Source organism: Caenorhabditis briggsae (assembly GCF_000004555.2).
Source record: "Caenorhabditis briggsae complete genome, chrX, whole genome shotgun sequence".
In the NCBI taxonomy this organism is placed as follows: Eukaryota; Metazoa; Nematoda; class Chromadorea; order Rhabditida; family Rhabditidae; genus Caenorhabditis; species Caenorhabditis briggsae.
Genome location: NC_013491.2, coordinates 6859706 through 6881292, shown reverse-complemented (window position 1 = coordinate 6881292; position 21587 = coordinate 6859706). Strand labels below are relative to the sequence as shown.

General features: G+C 35.7%; 3 protein-coding genes across 3 annotated transcripts; 1 reads left to right on the top strand and 2 right to left on the bottom strand.

The window, feature by feature from the left end:
• Positions 1-11542: 11542 nt before the first annotated feature.
• CBG17221 lies at positions 11543-13824 on the top strand (the record flags this gene model as incomplete). Its single annotated transcript, XM_045239321.1, has 8 exons — positions 11543-11733; positions 11780-11966; positions 12011-12154; positions 12443-12654; positions 12697-12806; positions 12847-13007; positions 13227-13486; positions 13704-13824. 8 exons carry the CDS (start codon positions 11543-11545, stop codon positions 13822-13824), a joined length of 1386 nt encoding a protein of 461 aa, XP_045096127.1.
• A 168-nt stretch (positions 13825-13992) lies between these two features.
• CBG17222 lies at positions 13993-15300 on the bottom strand (the record flags this gene model as incomplete). The annotated part of the gene is made up of 2 exons (XM_002644176.2): positions 13993-14286; positions 14896-15300. 2 exons carry the CDS (start codon positions 15298-15300, stop codon positions 13993-13995), a joined length of 699 nt encoding a protein of 232 aa, XP_002644222.2.
• Positions 15301-18120: 2820 nt separating this feature from the next.
• Positions 18121-18985, bottom strand: CBG17223 (the record flags this gene model as incomplete). Its single annotated transcript, XM_002644177.2, has 5 exons — positions 18121-18219; positions 18303-18383; positions 18433-18630; positions 18681-18803; positions 18854-18985. The coding sequence occupies 5 exons, from the start codon at positions 18983-18985 to the stop codon at positions 18121-18123; spliced, it is 633 nt and encodes a 210-aa protein (XP_002644223.2).
• Between the last annotated feature and the right edge of the window lie 2602 nt (positions 18986-21587).

The following is a 21587-nucleotide window of genomic DNA, read 5'->3' as shown; positions in this document are numbered from 1 at the left end:
GAAAAGCTATAAAAAATGGCTGGGGTAGGTTTACAGGAGAAGTTTGCCTGGATAGAAATGATCGGAGGGGCAGAAAGAGGGGTGATCGCATAATAGTGAAGCTTGAAATGATTGGTTGGGGGGAGAAGAAGACCGGCAGGGTGTAAAATCAATTGAATAATGACGTCATTAAGAGTATAGGCAAAACGGCGGTTTGGTTCATCGAATTCTCGGTGGCGAAAAGCAGCAGCGGTGGAAATGGTTAGTTTTTATATAGTAGAGTTTGAAATTCAGTGATACATGTGTTTATGAAGTGGTCGTTGTGAGTCACTACTCGTAACCAGACAGCCCAGATGTTGATATTTGTTTTACTCAAGAGTTATCACCAGATGCTCGAGAGTTTATTTTTGAACATGAGTGTATCATCGAATTTTCGAAAAAAAATAAAATGAACTTTAGGGTGAAACTTTGAATGGGCACGTGGTAATTTTTTTTGGATTACTGTAAATAGGAAAAAGTACGTTCAGTCGGAAATTATCATTTGTTACTGATGAAAAAACAGAGAATTGATAGTTTCAGTGAATAAACGCTAAATCTGTGTATTTTTTCAACTTTTCAACTACAGTATCGGAGAAGGTAACCGTATTTCCTCTAATAGAAACCAGCTTAAACTGCTAACTTTGAGCGCTATTATCTTGGTTTCTATGAGTGATATTAAAAATTTATCAACTGCTAAAACATTGGTGATATCATGACATATATTTTTCAAATTTTCTACAAATTTATACTGAACAAAACGAAAGCTCGATTTTTGTAATTCATATATTTTTGTTGTGAAAATTCAAAAAAGCGAAATAACCGTTTTTAAAAATGCACAATTCTCATATTGTAATTTCCAGCATTTTTTTTTTTGGTTTCAAACAGCATATCTCACAGCAATAGAATTTGACAGAAAAGTTGTCGACTACAAAAATGAAGTTTATATCTATTTTGAAGTTTTCAGAGCACAAAGTTGACTAGTTTTCACTGAAAAAATCAAACTATGATTTATTTTGGCCGGTAGCATCATTATCGGAATATTTCTATTCTACCCAACAAAAAAAGCAATGAACAAAAAACCCAATCAATTTCCGGGGGCCCAAAACGATTACTGTAATTGAAACTAATCTAAAGCGATTCTCGAATTCCCTAACTATACAACAGTTCCAACCAAAAGTCACATTGCTTCTAAACAGCAGCAAATGACGCAAAACGAATGAGGCAACATTATCCTTCCGGGGAAATTGGAGGAAAAAAGAGAAAAACGTTTCAAATCTTGCAGCATGTTCTAATTTCCTGTGAGGATTACATCAAATTTGTTTGTTCTATTATTTTTTCTTTTTTCCTTTTTTCCTGAAAAGAAATGAACTAGTTTAAAAAGCGTTCAAAAATATCTATGGTCGGTTTTGTCGGAAGGTGGACAATAAAAGTAAGAATATACAATAAATAAAGAGAGAGGAAGAAGGAACAGGTCGACACTTTTGGCAGATATAGAGAACTGAAAAGCTATATATCTTACTAGTACATAGTTTATGATAATATATAGTAATGATGGTGAGGAAAAGAGTGATATCTTTCGTTCCGAGTAGTTCTCTCTCAGCGAAAAATGTACACTGGTGGCAGTACTACTATGGCGCTCCCGTGCGAGAATAAACACTTCTTTTCTCTTTGGTGTAGGAACATCACACGGAAAAGGAAAAGAGAAGGTGATGAAGAAGGCAAGGGGAGCGTTGATTGAGGAATAACATTATGCAAACGAGCGATAATTTAGCCAGAGTTGTTGTAGGCAGAAATGGTGGGAAACTTCTTCTCTTTCATGAAATGAATTTGCGGATTAACGGGAATTCAGAATCGGATTCGGCTTCGAAGAAGAATTCTGATGATTTGTGTGGGTGGACAAGTGTTTGGGTTTGAATGGCAAGGAATGGGTAAGAAGGAAAGGAATGTTTCAAAATGAGAAATGGATGAAAAGGGAAACAATTTGAAAACTTTGTACCTAATTATTTTTCTCTCACTCTACATCAGATAAGATCGCACTCAAAAAATGTGGTCTTTAGTTCGAAAAGTTTGCAATAGGTTTACCAGAATTTCGTAAAATTTTTTAGAGGGAATAAACGTAAAAATATTTTTCTAAACGACTTTTCTTGCAAAATGAAGGCGAAATTCAGTTTTGTCACCCTCGATTACCCCACTTCTCTTTTTTTCTCTTCGAAAACCGTCTCCATTGCAATTTCCAAGCTATATTAATTTCACTGTGCGCTGTGTCTCCTCTTTCTACCACTCCCTCTAGGGACCACGTTATAACATAGCGGGCGGCGGAACTCGTGAGATGTCGGCCGCTCGTCTGGGGCAGGCCTGTGCGGCAACAAATTGCCGATTGCCGAAATAGCCGAAATTGCCGAATTTTTGTTGCCGATTTGCCGTTGCCGAAATCGGCAACGAAGAAAGAGTTGCCAAATTGCCGTTGCCGATTTCGGCAAAAAAATTTCGGCGATTTCGGCAACTGAAATTTTTTTGAATTTAGAGATTTAGTCAAAAAAATGATTTCGAAGTTCGAAAAATCAAATTTTGAATACCATCATCCCTCAGAGTGAATTTTAGAGGAAATGTGTCCCAATAATCATCAAAAATACTTGCATCGGATCTAAAAATGGGCTTCAAATTTGCATAAAAAATGTGGTCTTGAGTTGCCAATTTTTGTAATTACTTCTTTAAGGAACTTATGAAACACATTTTCTGTAGTTCTGAGCCTGATAGAAGCATTTTCAGGTGAGTTACATATTGATTTTACTAAAAAAAGACGCAAAACTTTTGTTGCCAAAAATTGCCGAAAGTTGCCGAAATTGCCGGAATTTTTTTCGGCAATTGCCGAGTTGCCGAACGTTGCCGAAAAGTATTCGGCAAATTGTCGAGTTGCCGAATTGCCGAAAAAAATTGTTGCCGCACAGGCCTGGTCTGGGGTACCCCTTATAATCGCCGTCGTTTTCTACAGTTTTTTGGGGGCCTGGCTGGCTATCGCGGAAAGCCGCAAGGCAAAATGCTTTTGTAATTTTAATTGAGAAAGAATTTCTTGTTTTTGAAAACTGCATTTTATTAAATTGACTATTTGAAATTCAAAGAAAATATTCACTTATTGTAAACTCTAATGGGATGCCAAACCGTAAACTTTGAGTGTATATATCTCATTTGCTCTCAAAGATATCAAAAAGTGGTCAACTGAAAAAAATGTTTATCATAATATCGAAATTATTATGACAGTTGACAACTTTTTGATACCGTTTACAGGATCCGGGAAAATTGGTTCGAAATAAAAATGAGGAAAGTTTTCCTTTTCGAGTTTTTTTTATAGTACCAATTGTGCCAATCTTTTAAAAATAACTTAAACACTGGATCAAAATTGATACCATAAGGTTCTTGAGAGTTTGAAAAAATTCATTTTGAAATTTTTTTTTGATTTTGAAAAGTGACCTAATTTTTCGCAATATCATAAAAACCGGGAATAGAAGACTACCAAAACCGTCAACTTTGAGCTGATTTATCTCGGTTACTGTGAATCGTTTAAAAAATGTGCCAACTGATAACAGGTTTGTGATATCATGACAAACAATTCATCCGTTGAAAACTTTTGGTTTTCTTTGACAGGTGCCGAAATAAATCGGCTCAAAGATAAAATTAAGTAAAGGGATTCTTCTATTACAGGTTTTACGGTAATTTGCATCAAAATTTTCAAAAATAAATGTTCAATGATCAACTTCTTCTTTCTGATCACCTTCTAGTTAAACTTCTAAGTAAATTTTAACACCTTAACACAAAGGAAAAAGCGATAAAAAACTAACACAAAGAATTTACAGCAGGTAAAAGGGGCTTTTGTTATCAAACCTTTTTCTAACAAATAATCAAGTTCGGCATAAACAAGAGAAAAATGTATTTTTTGCCTCTTCTGTTGGTTCTACCTTCTCCCTCATCCCTCCACCTTGTGTCACTGATTTATTACCTATTTTTGAAGTCTTACGAAAAAAAAATGCCCGTGCGGATACTGTACGAAGGCATCGCTTGCAACAAAACAGCAACACCTGTCAATCAGTTTAGACCAACAATCAAATCTGAAGGTGGTAATACTGATCTGTAGGTGCGTGTGTTTGAAAAAGGGTCGATACCGAAAAAGGCCATCAATCATAATTGACTACTTCCTTTTTACATTCATGTAATTGATAACAGTTTCCTTACAAAAATTTCTTTTCTCTTTTTTTTTAGTGAGACCTGGTTGAAAAAAGGGGTAGAAATTAAAAAGTCATGAAATTAAGAAACAAGATACGGGATGGAATTGCACTTTTAGATATCCATCGCCAAAATTGTGAATGTAGAATGTAAAAAATCAGAGTTGGTCGGAAAAAAAATGGAAAAAACTCGTTTTCAAAAAACGTCAAAATTTCATGGTCACTTTTTTTCGATAATTCGATATAAATATTTTTCACATCACCTAGAGTTGGGATTAAATGACATATTGGAATGTGTTGTACAATATAAAAGCGTGACAAGGTTTTGAAAACGATTAGTCATTGGTTTTGAGGGGGGGGCTGGTTCGGAAAAAGGACATCAGATTTTAATCGCAGATTTACTACGGAAAGTGAAGGAATGAGTAGAACGTTGGTTCATAAATTTGTACGACAAATGTGATTTCTTTAGACAAAACCCATAAAATTATTATGATATCATTTCCGACTTCGATGACTAAATTTTAATAAAAAATATGTTAAAATATTTCTGTTTATCGAATGGAAAAAATCCTGTTTTGAAATTTCAATCTACCCTTTTGAACTATTACTGTACTCACTAGAGTTCTATTGGTCATTACTAGAGGATTATTGAAAAAAATTCGAAAAAATTTCATGAATCGTTTTCTGTAAATCCTTCCAACATTCCTTTTCTCTCAAATTACGCATCCACCAATCGAACCGTAAATGATTAGGTGTAGCAGAGAGGAAATGAGGGATACAGAAACGTAGGATGAAAAAGAATGAGATGATGAACGTCGTCACGTCAAAACCCGCCAGATTCCCGCCTGCCTGCCAACAGACGTACGTTACGAACTTGGCAGGAAGAGAAGAAGAAGCAACACGGCAGATAATAAAAAAACAAAACAAAAGTGTTCGTACGACGAAAGAGTGATGAGGAGAGAAGACAAAAAAGTGATGGGTGTCCAGGATTACACTTTGTAATAGAGACACACGGAACTTTAGTAGCCTGGTCAGTTTTATGCCATCTGAGCCTCTACTACAGATTGTGTGTCAAACTCTGTCGAAGAGGGGAACTAGTGCGGGGCGGCGAGTCAATAAGGTATTATACCTATTTGGCTTTCGGAATTTAGAGGGAATGCCAATTATATAAGAAAGTCATGGTGATATGGAATATGCATAAAGTTTATACAGAGAAATTGAAATAAAACTCCGAGAAATTTCGAGTATTTGGAATTTTGAATTCCTATAATTTGGAAAATTGTAAATTTCTCAACTGCATTGTTCAAAATTGGATTCAACTAAATCAAAAGCTACAAATGTGATAGAATTTTGAAAATCTTTTTTAAAGCTATGAAAATTTTGAAATTGAGCTAAATTTTAAAAAGTTGGAAGCTTCACGGGATCGGAAGTCTAGGAATACTGTAGAATTCTGAAAATTCAAAATTGAATCGAAATTATGAAATTCTGATTACTATAATTTATAGAGGTTTCAAAATTGAGTCACACCGAACGAAAAAAGCTCAAAACTACACAAAATTGAAAGTCTTGAGATCCTGTAGGTTTCTGAATATACGAAATTAGCAAATTCATCATTTTTTCATTTGTTCCAATTAAAAAAATTCACTTTTGACAAACTATTGACACTTTGCGAACTCAATAAATCTTTATAACAAATTTTTCAGAAATAGAATGGACGGACAAATAAATTTTATAAACTTTTCTTTTTTTTTTCGAACCATCACTTTTCTGCATTATCACACATTTTACCACTTTTCGATTGAAAAAAAAACAGCTCAAATGTGAATAAGTAAATGGTGATTCATATAATAGAGGTGGTTGGCACTGTGTGGAGCTGGTAATATTTGCGGATAAGAGTGAACCCAAGAAAAATTGTACCATGCGCAGAAAAAATGGTAAGAAGTGTAAATAAACAGAAAAAAAAGTTGGTTACAGTTTTGAACAGTCTTTTGACAGTTTTCAAAAGCTCAACAAGAGAAAAAGAACACTTGGCCACTAAAGGAAAAAAAGAAGATTCAGGAATTGTAGGTCAGAAAAGGGAATTAGAGAGAAAAACACAAAAAACCTCCACCTCCCTGTCGGTCAAAACTACAAACAATGCCCTTTGGTCATTTTTCTGCGAAGCAACATGGGTTTCCTCTAATTTTCGGCCCCCACAAAAGAACAGACTGGGTTTAGTTATCCGACGTGCAAATATTCAGTTATGCACAGTGCCCAGGGCACAAAACAAGCCAGAAAAAAAACGACGGAGAAGCCACCTCCCAGAAAGTCAAAACAAAAGAAATCTGAATGAAACTTTAGGTATGACAAATGAATTGAATTGAAACTACACGTCAGAATGGGTTTCAATGAGAGATTGCAAAACAAAAAAAAAAATAAAAATACACAAGATCAACAGGAAGTTGTTGTATTGTGTTAGAAATAAATATCCAACGCAAAATGGGATAAAAGACGCGGAAAAAAAAAGAAAAAAGCCGACAATAATCCGTATAATGTCCATTCTCCAATCTCTTTTCACTAGTAGATCGACCCGAAAAATGCGTGTTTATTATGTGAATGCCCTTTTTTCCATACCTAATCACTTGTCTCCCGAAAAACTGCATTAACGGCGGCGCGGCAATCGGGGGTGACAAAAAAGAGAGATAAAACATTTACGGAGGTTGTTTTTAATGCTTTTTAATGATGAAGCATATTGGGTTTATTTTCGGATTGTCGTCTAATAGGAAGAAACAATAAAATGTAGAAAATTTGAGAGACGTGCATTGTTTTTACTGAGAGAACATCTGTTTGCAGGTCATTCAGGGTCATTTATTTTCTATTTCGGTGAGCATGAGCATCTGTCAACCACCTGCAGCATGCCAAAATTAGCGGTGATATTTTATTTGAAGGATGGGAGATAGGAACGTAGGATTTTTTAAAGGTTCAATTATCGCACCTATTTTAATAGTTAAGCTTGCAAGTTTTGGTGAAGAGTGCGAATTAGAATTGTAGTAAAAACAAGAAATAATTACCACGTTCTTTCAATACTAAACAGAACGAAACATTACATAGCGTTCAACCTTAAGTGGAAGGACCTTATAACTTTTATTTTCGAGCAAATTTATCTGCGTTCCTGTCAAAGATATACAAAAATTTACAACTGTCAAATTGTTTATAATAATATCACAAACATTTTATCAGTTTACCAAAGTTTTATATCTCTTACAGCAATTGAGATAATTGTTCTCAAAGTGCAAATATACTTATTTCATCCAATAGAACCCCATCCGAACCTTCAACTTCGAGTTTAATTATCTCGATTTCTGTGAAGTGAATCGAAAAGTGGTCAACTGATATAATGTTGTTGATATGATGATGAATGTTTTATCAGTTGACATATTTTTGATATCTTTCATAGGAGTCGAGATAAAGGAGCTCAAAGTTGGCTGATTGGCTGGACTTCTATTAAAGGAAATGTGGGATGTTGAAATGCTATAGAAAATTTACGGTATAGTGTATGCCTTTTTTCAATAATTCCACGATTTTCAGTGTTTTTTATCGGAGAAAATGTTTGAAAAACAATGGAAAATGGAGGAAAACAGGTGAAAAATGTGCAGAAATCTATTCCAAAATTGGTAATAAAAACTAATGCCGCAATTCTTTAATGCAGTTATTTATATTTATTTTTCACTAATTTAAGAAGCGTTGCATTAATTTTTTCCCAGAATGATAAATAACATTAAAAAAAATTATTCGATGAGAAAAATCACGCGCCATGAAAACTGCCAAGTTCGACTTCTACAAAAAATGATCTTCAACACTTATGAACACTACCGAAATCCTTGAAGTATGAAAAAAAATATTGGACTGAAGACAATTTGTCTTCCGTCTGTCGTCCAATGGCTGGTAATTGTATAATTATGCCAACAACTTGCCGCCGGGAAGAATCCATTTGCGCAATGCCCCGTATTATAAGTTAGTGGACACGTAGATTTCAGAAGGGCAAAAAAGTATCATGGTGAAAGGAAAAGGAGCGAAATAGCAGAAGCGATTTCGGTTTTGAAAAAAACTGTCTCCACACGATGAACAGATTAGGGCAAGCCACCGGCGCGGATATTGCATAACGGACTGCTGCGACGTCTCGTTGATTGAAACAGTTTTCTCATGCATAAGAACTAAACGATTAACGGGTAAAAGTGAAATAAGAGAGGAAAAAAAAGATGAAGCGAAAAAGCTTTTAGTACTAGTCTTTTTTTCACAAAATCTCATTTTTTAATTTTTTTTTTCGGATCTGATTTATTAATATTTTTCTTCACATTTCGACCCATTCATCATTCACGGTCAAGAAGGAGAGGCGAAAAAAAAGTGAAAAATGACTCCGAGATTGTGTATTGAAATGATTTGCTTGAAGGGGATTGTCAAGAAGTTCAGAACACGGATTAGTAAGGGAAAGTAATGGCGTACTAGACAAAAGTTGCGGATTGGTCTTTTTTTCCTAGGAATAAACACGGATTTGAAAACAGAGATCAGAAGTTGGGATTAGGATTTTCCGGTGTTGAAGTGGAAGACATTTAGAATTTATTTCTCTACAGTAGGATCTTCTAAAAATTGGAGAAATTCATTTTAAGCAAGTTAGTTGGAATGACTTGTTCGAAAAAATCATCGTAATAAAATACTAAAAAAATTGATTTTTTTATTGGAAAATAATCAACTTTGGAGCCCTACAAAAGTGGTTCAATATTTCTCAATATTTTTGAAAATCTCAGAATACACTAAACTGAACAAGAGCTTCATTTTGTAATTGATAACTTTTTTGTGAAAATGAAACCAAGCGATATAAGGTACTCAACAGTGGCACAATTTTCACTTCAGTGTTATTTATGACATTTTTTGATTCTGAACTGCATATCTCACTAGAATGGAATTTGGCACAAAAGTTGTCAACTACAAAAATGAAGTTCTAAGTTGGTCCAGTGTACTTTGGAATTTTCATAGAAATCGGAAATTTCTGGAATACTTTTCCAGAATTTCTAAGTTGACTATTTTTCACTGAAAAAGTTAAACCATGATGTATCGCGTTTCTTTGAAGCCTACCCTAACCGTCAGCTTTGAGTTCGATTATCTTGATTCTTGTAAAAGATTTCAAAAATTATTCAACAAATAAAACATTGGTGATATTATGATAAGTAATATATTAGTTGACAAACTTTTAAATCTTTCACAGAAATCGAGATAATCCAGCTCGAAGTTGACGGTTTGATTAAAGGAAATACGGTATTTTGACAGATACTGTATAACAAAAAAACTCTAAAATTAAAATTTTCAAAGTACCATTTTTTCAAAGTAACATTTCCTTAAAAAAAACAAAACTGAAAAATATTCGTATTTTTCTCAATGTTCACACTTCGTTTCCGTTTTTCCCATAATAGCCCTGAACGACACACTCGTAAGTATAACTGACCAATTATAAATTCCAGTTTCTTAGAAAAAACAATAAAAAATTCTTACCAAATGGTTGAGAGCGAAGAATGTCGGCATTGTTCCTCGGTTTGGTCCTTATCTCTTCCAGAAGACCTTCGAAAAGGAGAAAATAGAAAGCGACTGCTTGTTCCTGTCAAAAAGTAATGAACGGAAATGGAGATCGGAAATAAAATAGGCGATAATCTATGGCCAGAATCAGCGCACAGTTATCCTTGTTTTTTGTCCCTCTCCACTTGACAAAACCAGGATATACAGTTTTGAAATGACCACATTTGCAGGTGGCGACAACGATGTCCATTTCCCTCCTTCACTTCTTCTCGCTTTCTCCGGCAATCCAGCTGGGTCAACAACAAAACAATCGCGCATTGAAATCTTTTTGACTTATCCAGAATAATAATGATCGTTTTTCGACTGCCCGCCATACTGTTTTCCGGGAATATTCGGGATGTGTGTGCTTAAATAAACGGCCGAATAAACGGAACACTCGACGATGGCAACCGCTTTTGTTTCAGTGGATTTAATATTGCAAACAAATGGTAATGGTTGAATCATCATTACTAAAACAGTTGGAATTTTGCACAAAAAAAAAGCGAAATACATAAAATCGCGGAGAGAAAAAAAAATGAAAGCAAAAATTCATTTTTCAAGTTGTAAGTTTAAGAAAAAGTTTGATTGCCAAAATTTCAATTGTTCAGTGAAATGAAATTTGTGATATTTTTTTAATGAATTGCTTTACGAGATATTATTGAATATTAAAAATGTTTGTTGTTTCATATTTCTTCGGGCATATTTCATACTTGTAATCCGGGCCTTGCCATTGTTTCTTTCAGAATCATTATTTACAGCCCAACTAAAATAAATAGGATAGACCTCGACGAGTACTACAGAATGATACTATCTGTGAAACTGTATCTTGTTTGCGAACAAAGTTACAGGCAAAAAAGAGCAAAAAAAGCAGGCCCGGCCCGGCCCTGCTCGGCACGTCCGAAAAAAGCCACTATATGGCCTGTAACTTTGTTCGCAGACAAGATACAATATTCCGCATAATATTTTTTTAGTACTCGTCGAGTTCTATCATATCCGATGTACTATTTCAATTGAAAATTATCAGAAGAAGCCGACGCCACTAAACTTGCATATTCAGCTCAATTGTCTAATTTCTTCCAAATAATATAAAAATTTTGTCAACTATTAAAATGTTTTTGATAATGTCAACATGTTCACGATTGTTCATGTCAAAAACACGTAACCATACATAGAGGAAATTCAAAAGAAAATTGAAAACCCTCGAAAAACACTCTGAAAATAACGAATAGAAGGATTCAGAAATAGGCATGAATTAAAATATACCTTCCTTGAAGTGATTTTTTGAAGTTTCGAGTTGTTGTTTCAGTGTTTTGTTTGTTGCTTCGTTAATATGCATGGTTACCTACAAATCTTGATGTAATAAAACATTTTGATTGGTTTCCAACAATTTTTATGCAAAAATGAATAAACCTCAGTTTCATTTTCAATAGAACTTCTCATTTACTTTTTTCCTTGCTACTCACATTTTCTCTTGAAAATGTTACCTTCCTTCTAAAAGTATTACTTTCCCCTTTTTTGTTTATATTCTTTGGTATTTAAAATAGCAACGAATACAAGCCAGAACTGGAAGACGAGAAGAGAGGAAATCTATACCGCCGGAAGCCGTTTATTCACTCTTCGCCGCTTTTTCGCCTTTCGCTACCATGAACAACAAAATTGTCGTGTCGTTTCCGACGTTTAAATGCAACAACGACACAAGTATTGCAACATTCATACCACTCATGTCGTCGTTTAGGAGCTACGAAGACCCGGCTCAAGACATTCCTACCGAAGATATTCTAGAACAGTTTGGTAGTGATCCGGCACCGAGAAGACGTCACCAGCTGAAGTACAAAAATGGAGAGTGCTTTGTAGCTGAAGAAGATTTGGTTCAGAATTATCCAAAACAACGGAGCTTTCATCATTCTTGCAAGTGAGTTTTTTTTTGAGTTTAGGAAAAGTTCAGGAATTTGTTTCAGCGCTGGACCACTACTTCATGAAGCGGAAGCAGCAAATTCTGCAGTATTATCTTTTGATGCATACGCAGAAGAAGACGGGATTGATGAAGAGATTCATCGTATTCGAATTTTCAAAATCAATTATCATTTAAATGATGATACCGTAACTGTTAATGAACCATTTGTCGACAACACTGGCTATCTACATGTGAGTATAATATTTAATTAATAGTGAGAAATGAATTTTTTAAGGGAAGAATTTTTCGCCGTCAAAAAGTTCCCGCACCTAATCGTATCGGTAAACCATACATTCATTGGAGTGATCTGAATGTTGGATCTGACGTAAACTTGTTTCAAACTATTTACAGAATTACTTCATGCGATGGATTTACTAGAGTGAGTTTATCATTTTTCAACTAATATGAATAATGTAAAGGCTATAATAGAAGCCTACCCTATATATAACTTTGAGCTCAATTATCTCGGTTCCTTTGAAAGATATCAAAAAACTCAACGAATAAAATATTGGTGACATTATGATAAACAAGATCAGCTGACAAATTTCTTATATCTTTCACAGGAATCGAGAAAATTAAATCTCAAAGTTGACGTTCTAACACCGTACTCGCATTAATAGAAGCCCACCCAATGCGTTCATATTGAGCTCAATTATCTCGATTTCAGAACTTTCTTGAAGAGCATGGAATCAAGGTAAATGAAGATGAAGAACTCCCTGAAGATCCTTGGTTAGTAGGACGTCGCGGTGCTCCACGAACTGCCCCGAAGCTCCCAGACCAACGAGAATTCATAAACAGACCGCCAATGTTGGTCTATCGTTGTTGTTGGCTAGATCACATGAACGATTTCCATGGTTGTCGTATGAAAAGAATTTTCAAGTGAGTTGAGCTCATTTAATTCACATTTTCTTGTTCTTCCAGAATGTTCGTATATTGCACCGATCATACTGTAGCTCTCATTGAAGAAACCAAAGAATTTGAAGGACAACTGTTCCTGAAAAGAATAGCCATCCCGTTTCCAACGCAACCAGGTAGGAATTCGGAACCAATAACCTACATTAGCATTTTCAGAAATGCCCCGACGAGACTATCGCTGGTGGGACATTCGTCCTGGAGTTTGGGTGGATGTGTTTTGCAGACCAATGTTTGTTTATGAGTGTGCCAACGACGAGACCAAATCATTCATTCGTCAACAATTTGGGGAGACTGATTTTGCAAATTACAGTAGCCAGGTATTATTCTGATACGAAAAAAATCGGAGATGTAGAAGAGATTAAACATAACAGACAATTTGACAAAAACCAGTGAAAAAACTACAGAATAAATTCAGAAAGTGTTGTTCGAGACCTTCTGTGACGGTCACCGGCATTTCTGCATTTCTCTTTTATAGCTCCGATTTCATCTTATCAATTTTTAATAATTTATTCATATTTACAATTTTCGAAATCCAGATTCTGGAAGACGGACCACCACCAACTCAGTTCTTCAATTCTCCTGCGATTCTTAAGTTCCGTTGTACCATGGTATTGAATTCGACAAAAAAACACATTAATCAAAATTTTCAGGTTGATGCTCCATCTGTACTGTACGGTCTTCACTTTATATTGGAGTATGACGTCAATCGGAGATTGGTGAACATTTCAGAAGAAGGACGGAAGACATGGACCGAGGGAAGAGTGTTTTTGAAAGACGTCGACGCTTCTACATTCAGGTAATTAAGCCGGCATATGTATATAATTCGGAGGGTACAATAATTCAGGGTTCAGGGGTACCAATATCGAATGTTTGAGGTGTTTTGTACCTCTGAATTGAGGATTTTGCGTCCCTCAATTGTTTTGTTTTCCAATGACCTCACAATATTGGTACCCTCCGAATTATTAGCCAATCGAGCCTGTAGTCCTTTTATTGGGATAGTTTCCATGTTGCAGTGAGAACCAATTCGCACCGGGAAGAATTTTACAATTCTTCAAATGGCGTTTCAATTTGGTCCAGTCAAGTTTGGAAACGGACAAGTATCTTCGTTGGAAGCAGACTCCTAGTCACAAATAGTCATTTATTGAAATTCAAAATATAGAGAGTTTACATTTATTGTGAAATTAATAAATACTCGGATAACAGTTTAGTCAATTGCAGGACAATAATAACTGAGAGTAAAATAGAGAACCGTAATCTCGGATAAAAGATAAAGGAGGAGGGCGAAGGATAGGTTTAGGGCTCTCAAAACTCATCCAAGTGATGAAGAAAGCTGTGAACCCAAGATACATATTTTTCGTATTCCTTCACTTCACGAGCATATGCTCGATCGTGATATCTATTTATTACTTTAATAGCGAATCCTTGAAGAAACATGTGCTGGGTGTCGGTGAGATTCAGAGCGTTTTTGATGGTTTGTTCCTTGGCCAGCTCCGGAAGCCAGCCTCCATCCAAATCCACTTCTCGGAGACGCCCAATAACACCGTTTTGGTGTTCTTGAGGGATGACAAGAGCCATCCATGACAAAACGGTCTCTTTCTGAAAATAAGGACATGAAAATGTTGTAAAAATGAAGCAAATTCATAGTTTTTGCTCAAAGCAACTAACATAGAACCTCAAGATCTTGTATACTCCGATTTTGGTGTAACTCATTAGATCGGTGGAGAATAGCTTGCCTCTGAAAACTCTAGAATCCGCTCTCCAGTATCAGCCGAGTTATATGAGCTTCAGTACCAAAACTCGCGACGTCAGTGCAAACCAGCAATTTTTAAATGCAATTTTTTCAACTTTGAGGTCATTTCAAAAAATCTGATTTTCTAACGATTTCCCAAACTTAAACAGCAATTGAAAAATTGTTTTTTTGGGAAAATGTCTGAAATGTGCAATTTGATTTGATTCTCAGTATAACAAAACAAATTTCATTGCATTTGAAAATCACTGTTTCGCACTGAAAGGGTGATTTTTGGTAATGAAACTGATATACTAACTCCGCTGAAACTGGCGATCGGATTCTAGGATTTTCAGAGAAATCTAAATAAAGTATCTTCAATGTATTTTCAAAATTATATCCAAACCTAAGTTTACAAGGTGTTGAGGTTTTTTTGTAAGAAGTACAAATCCTTCTAAAAACCAAAAACGTATACTCACCGACCAATGCCAGAAATCATCCACAGCAGTATTCGGAGGCAGGGGACAACCGTGTGGCAGACATTCGGCCTTTTCCGGGGGAAATTGAAGCCTCTCTCGACGAAGCGGTAGTGGGAGGGCCGCAATTTCGTGAGCCATATCTCGCGAGACTTTTTCGAGCGGTGCTTGACACCAAATGAGAAACCAGTCAGAATGATACCAAAAGAGTTGATCGCGCACACTAGCAAGTTCTTCATCCCAGTAGTCGGGGTGCTCTATTGGCGGGTGATGAATTCTTTCAAATCCATGACGTTTTCGCCATTCAAATATGAATTCTTTCAAATCCATGACGTTTTCGCCATTCAAATATGCCCTTTTCAAACGCTGAATGGCCAAAGGAAAACGAGCGGCACGATCCGGGTCCATGAAAACAAAATCTGAAAGTATACAAAATATGAGAAACGGAAGAATTTGTAAATGGAGCGGTGAAGTTGTTTTATTGCTTCAATTTGTGCAGAAAATTATGTAGCTTCAGAATTTTGAAAATTTCGAAAATTCAATAATGATCCTTTCATTGAGAACAACATATCGAAAAATGCCTTTTTCTGAAGTCAGCTCTTAGGGACGATTATTATTCCGTATAATGATTAAAGAACAAACAACGCAACAAAGGATAATTCCGAAATTCTTAAAACCAGCTAACTGTGTCAAAAACTGTGTCAAAAACTCAGAGAAGCTCAATCAGTCCTAACACTCATTAAATTCAAACACACCAGGTTCGCGCGCGTGACGTCACAGCGGAATAGCGGAGTGTCGTTGCATGCGCATGGGGAACTGGTAGAAAGGGTACGGGGGTGATTGCCTAAGCAACTCAAAAAATCGATCATCTATTTTTTAAAAATGTGGAATCAATTCCTTTTTAATCAAAACTGTCTTGAAAAACGAAGCAAATTTGGTAGAAAACGAATGGAAATCGAAAAATTCTACATAAAAATGGTTGGAAACTTTGGCGCACCCGCAGTGGCCGTGGGGGACTAGAAAACTCATACTTGTTCTGAAATATAACATGTTTGAAAAATTATTTTTTGATGAGGGTTTTTTTTTTCTAAATGAACGAGTTTCTATCGAAAAAAATTCTTCCATTTTTATATAAATCGACATAATTTTCTGCACAAAACGAGAATTTGAACAATTCACCGTACAGCACCTTTAAGATGAGCCTGTTTTGAAAATGAGAAATAACAAAAATCGGTAGAAGCAACACCAGAACAAACTGATATGAGAACACAGGCGTACGAAAAAAACAGAAAAATGACTTTTATTGAAGTGAACTTGTTGAAAAATATGTATGGGAAATAAGATATAGGAATAAAACCGATTGATATAAAGAATCAATTAGAGAAACTCAGTAAAACAAAGAGGATAAGATATGCGGTAACATAACGAAAAAACAATAAAGATTCAAGATACAAATAAGAAAAGTTGAAAAAAAAATTTGTTTAAAAAACTAAAATGAATTTAGGAGAAGGCGAAAAAAAAACAATACAACAAAAAGGGAAGTGAGGTTAAGGAAACGTATAATTAATAAAAATTCGGAAAACGATTCAGTCAATTTTTGTAACAATAGTTACTGGGAATGAAGAAGGAAATATTGACTTTCCCCAACAAAGTCCCGGTTTCTGCAACGTACAAAACACCATTCGATGAAGTTCCATGTTATCCAAATTGTTATTGGGATAATTCCTTTACGTCAATCGGTTGAAGGTTGACCAACTCGACTTCAACTGAAAATAACATCAATTTCTGAAAAAAATACAAATCATTTAACTCGGAAAAACTGTTATAATCAATTTACCGTTATCATTCTAGAAACAAACAATCTCCACATCCACTTGAAAAAAAAACTTTCATATCCTCGAAATTAAACAAATGACATCCAAGAACGAAATTTCCGAAATAATAACAGTATCGGCAGCTTCCTCGGGAAGTGTATAATTTTGGCATATGCTGGTTGTTGAACCCCTGGTCCCTTATTTTTTGGTGTCGTTAGATAGGATATGACGAATATGTCTGCATCTGAAAAAAAAATACTTCTTGACTCTGAAAAAACAAAGTTTGAACTTACGTTCGAACAATTATCCATCCAGTATCAATTGATCATTTAGGACCATCACAATACTAATCCTGGTCCATGATATGTATCTCAATCAACCAACGGCATTCCCATCGTTTTTAAAGATTAAGGTGCAGAGATCACATCGATTTCTGAAAAAAAACTATAGTTTGACTCTAAAAAGGAAGGAAAACTCAACTCGGCCCAAAAGGTTTTACAGCATTCTCACAGCGAATCTTTTTTTGTGATTTTGACGATGTCGTCAAATCATCATAGAAACCGAGTTTCCAGTTCTTCCATGGCACTGTTGAGTGATGCTCTCTTGAAATCGGTTTCTTTAGCCATCAGCATTTCTTTTCGAGTTTGCCAAGAGATATTGTCCCACATCAATCTTTTTTTTTTCATCATAGGAACACATAGCATCTTTCTATCGTCCAACAGTATTGGCAAACGATGAAGTTGCAGATTTCTGAAAATTTGTATCGTTAGTGTTAAAAAATCAAATAAGAAACTTACTTTTGTTCATCGGATTTCCTTGTTATCGGCAAATGATATAATTTCAGAGATATGAAATTTACAGCACAAACGGTTTTAGACAAAAAGACAAAAAAGGACCCACCGAATTTCAATTTATAAAATATTTATTGATTTCAAGGGATAGTGAATTGAAGATTCTGGGTGACTCCAGAAGAATATGTTAAGTCAAAAGGGGATTCAGAAGACTCTATAATGAATGGGGATTAAGAAATAATTAATTCTGAAAATTAAAAAAAAAAAGAAGAATGAGACAGAATAAAAGGGGATTCTGGAAATCAGAGAATGAATGGGTTTGGGAAATGTTACCAGCTTCTGGTACAAAAAAGTTTGGGAAAGTGCGATTCTTTGGAATCCGAAACAAGGTGAATGTTACAAGCATTGAGGAAGAAGACAAAAAAGGGGAGAGGAGGAAATTTCCAAAAAGGGGACAAAGAAGCAGAAGTGAATGGGATGAATAGGGAAGGAATAAGGTCATATAGAACATTCAGTCAGAAATCGCGCTCCGGCTGATTCTTGGAAAGAAAAAACGAGATGCAAAATATCGATTTTCTTTTTCCTGGGAACGATGTCTGACTGAATTGCTTGAAACACATCTCTTATTTTTTCAACCACTGAACCATTGTTTCCCAATATTTGGAGAAGAGGCTTTGCTGTTGTGCTGGCTCTTCAGCGCTGTTCGTGTCCTTGGCTTCAACCTGAAAAACCAAAATGTTAAGCAGTATTTGTGATGGGCTCAATCAAATATTCAAGCGTTACAAAATTTGAAAAATAAAATTACCTCTTCCTCTTCCTCCTGCATTTCGGTGGTTTTTTGGAACTTCTTGGCTGAGGCTCCTTCGTCTCCGTCTCCCGATCTTTTCTGAAAAAGATTACATGCTTCATTTTTAATCTCGATTTAAAAAAATTACCTTGGCTGCTTTCTGAGCCGGAGTTGAAGGTCCAACAACGGAGCCTTGAGCTGGGGCAACAACGTTCGCTGCAGCTGGCGCCAATCCATTCAGGGCACCTTGAGCCTCGATTCCAGCTCCATGTCTTTGGAGGCCCAATCTGGTGACTCCGTGAGTCCGACTTTGTGTCGGCCTCCGGAGTTTGATGTCCGCGGACCCCTGCAATCATAAAATAATGATAAAAAGAAAGCATGTTATTTTCCACTCACCCAGCCTCCTTTAGAGGGATCCACTTCAATCAACCTCCGAGCTTCCTTGAGACCATCTTCAAGCAGGCCCCAGGGGTTTTCGACCACCTGCACTGTGTCCTCCACGTGGACTGCTTTCATCCGCTGCAAAAATCTTACTTTTTTAGTACCTAAGTTAACAAAATGTTACTCACGCTTTCATCGCAGTGAAATTGCGAATTCTCCTGAGCGCTCAAATAGCGCACGTGCCACTCTGTACGTCCACGGCGGCGAAGTAACACCGCTGGGTAGGTATTGGCGTAGACGACGTCACCTACAGACGGCATTGCTGAAACAAAATACGTTTAGATTGCGAATTTCAATAAATTTTCTACATTTGCAATCTTCCTTTTCTCAGTAGTTTTAAAATTTTTAAGCGACGAATTATTACTCTGGTCTAACTTCCATGAGCTTTGCGGCCGGGATATAATGCAAAAGCGAATCTTCGGCTCAGCAGCAAGAACAGCTACGGTTTTCCAAATCAAAGCATGCGCCTTTAATATCGTAATCAACTTAATTTTTGTCTTCTTTCTTTAATTGTTTGCTTTTTTGTCAATTTTTGTTCAATTTTATTGAACTTTAATTCATCTCTCTTATAGACTACAAGAGCAGCCAAATATGGTTCTGAAATGAATGAATTGCGAGTTACGGTATGAAAGGCGCATGCATTCGTTGGAACAAGATGTTCTTGCTGCTGGACCGAAGATACTTCTTTGACTGTATTTTCGAATTAGATCAGAGTAATAAGAGGGTGACGAAAAATTATTTGAACGCACTTAATCTAATATATAAATTCTAAAAAAAATATCTTCACGATTTTTCATTGAACAACAACTACACATTCCGTGAACACAATGTGTGGAAGGCCACCTTATACTCGCACTTTGAACTCAATCATCTCGATTTCTATGAGAGCTATCAAAAATATGTCATCTAATAAAATGTTGGTGATATCATGACAAATATTTTGTCAGTTAGCTGATGTTTGTTTTCTTCTATAGAAATTGAGATAATTGAGCTCAAAGTGCAAGTGACGGGTGTTCACGTTATGTGTGGGTAAAAAGATTTTAGGAAAGAATCGGCCTATTATAGATATTCGCTATTTTTCCAGAAAATTGGCATTTCCAAATTGGTGGATTTTCGTTCAAAATCAATGAAATTCCATCAATTGCACCAAAATGGGGCCTGTTTTTTAGCAAAAAAAGAGTTTTCCAACAGTTTTCTATAAAAGTGTTGAATTTTCGGTTTATTTTTTATCTAAAACTTATTAGCTCAGTAAAATATCGGTAAAATTAAGGTATTTAACTGTATCGCTCATTCAGTAAACAAGCACGCGGCGTGTTTTCAAGAGACGCAGGAATACACCACGTAAAAAACCTCTAGCAGGGGGTTGTTAACTTGTTTACTGAATAAGCGATACAGCTAAAATACCTCGTTTTTTACCTGTATATTACCTAGCTGAATAATCCCGTTACAGAATTTTCAATTTCAGAGTAACACAATTTTGAGGGTTTCCCATCTATTTGAGGGGTACACACAACATAAACCTGATAGAAAATGAATGGGAGTTTTTTACAAAACTAACAAACACTATCAGATTATGGATGAACTCAAAAAACCGAGAAATTTATCGTTCGAGACAAGTTAGTCAACAAATTACTGATAACCGGTATCTTTCGATAGACACTCCAACTTCCAGTCTATCCAGATGCATTGAGGACTCAGAGATAACTAATTTTCAGTTTTTTCTTTGTTTATTTATTTTATTTATTTATTTTTATTTCAACGAAGGGGAGAAAACCACTAACACTTGAAATGTCTATGAAACTAGGAGATATAACAGGGACATACATTTGTAGTAATTGGGGGATGAAGGATAAACCGAGTTAGTAATTAGTTGAATTCAAGACAAGAAAATGTTTTAGATCACAGGATAATAGTCGATTTTTGAAAGCCGCTGACGAGGGCTTTACCGGACACACTTTGACGGGTAAAGAGTTCCAACATCTGATTACTATATTAGAGAGAAATCGAGAAGATATTTTTGTTGAGTTTTTGATAAGTGATTTGAGATAGTATTTGTGACGTCGCAATGATCCAGCATGATTAAATATTTCGAAAATTGGAACCTCCATGATAATTTCTTTGGAAACAATAATTTTATACGTGTAGACCAAATCATTATAGAGCCTGCGTTACTCCAAGGAACTTAGCCGACATTCTTCCAGTGCTTCAAAGTATGAAGTGTATGCCATCCTGAATTTTTTGAAAATTCTGAAAACAAATGACTTTTGCACCGATTCCAATTTTATAATATGATCCTTTAGGATTGGAGAAGTGACTATCGTTCCATATTCGAGTAAAGGGCGTATGTAAATTGTATAGCATTTTATAAAAACACTCCACGATGCGTTTTTTAGAATGGAAAAGAACATGTTGATCCTCTGATGTGATTTCCGAATAATCAACGAATAATGATAATGGAAACTCAGGTTACTGGAAAAGTAGATTCCAAGATCACGGACATTTTCCACAGGGGGAATCAAAGCTTGATTTAATTTGGGATTCATAACATTGGAGTTGGTATATTTTCTTGTTGCATTGAATTTGATGTATTCGCACTTTTTAGGAGCCGCTTTCATTTTCCACTTCGAGCACCAATTCTCCAATTCAATTAAATCTGCATCAATCAATCTATCATTCGTATCATAAATTTTCAAGTCATCTGCAAACAGTAGATAGTCACTTTGAAATTTGTCCCCAATACAATTAATATATAACAAGAAGAGGGTAGGCCCAAGAACAGATCCCTGCGGGACTCCGGACAATACGCGCCTCTCCTTCGATAGTATATCATTGATTTTGACTTGAAATTTTCTGTCCGTGACA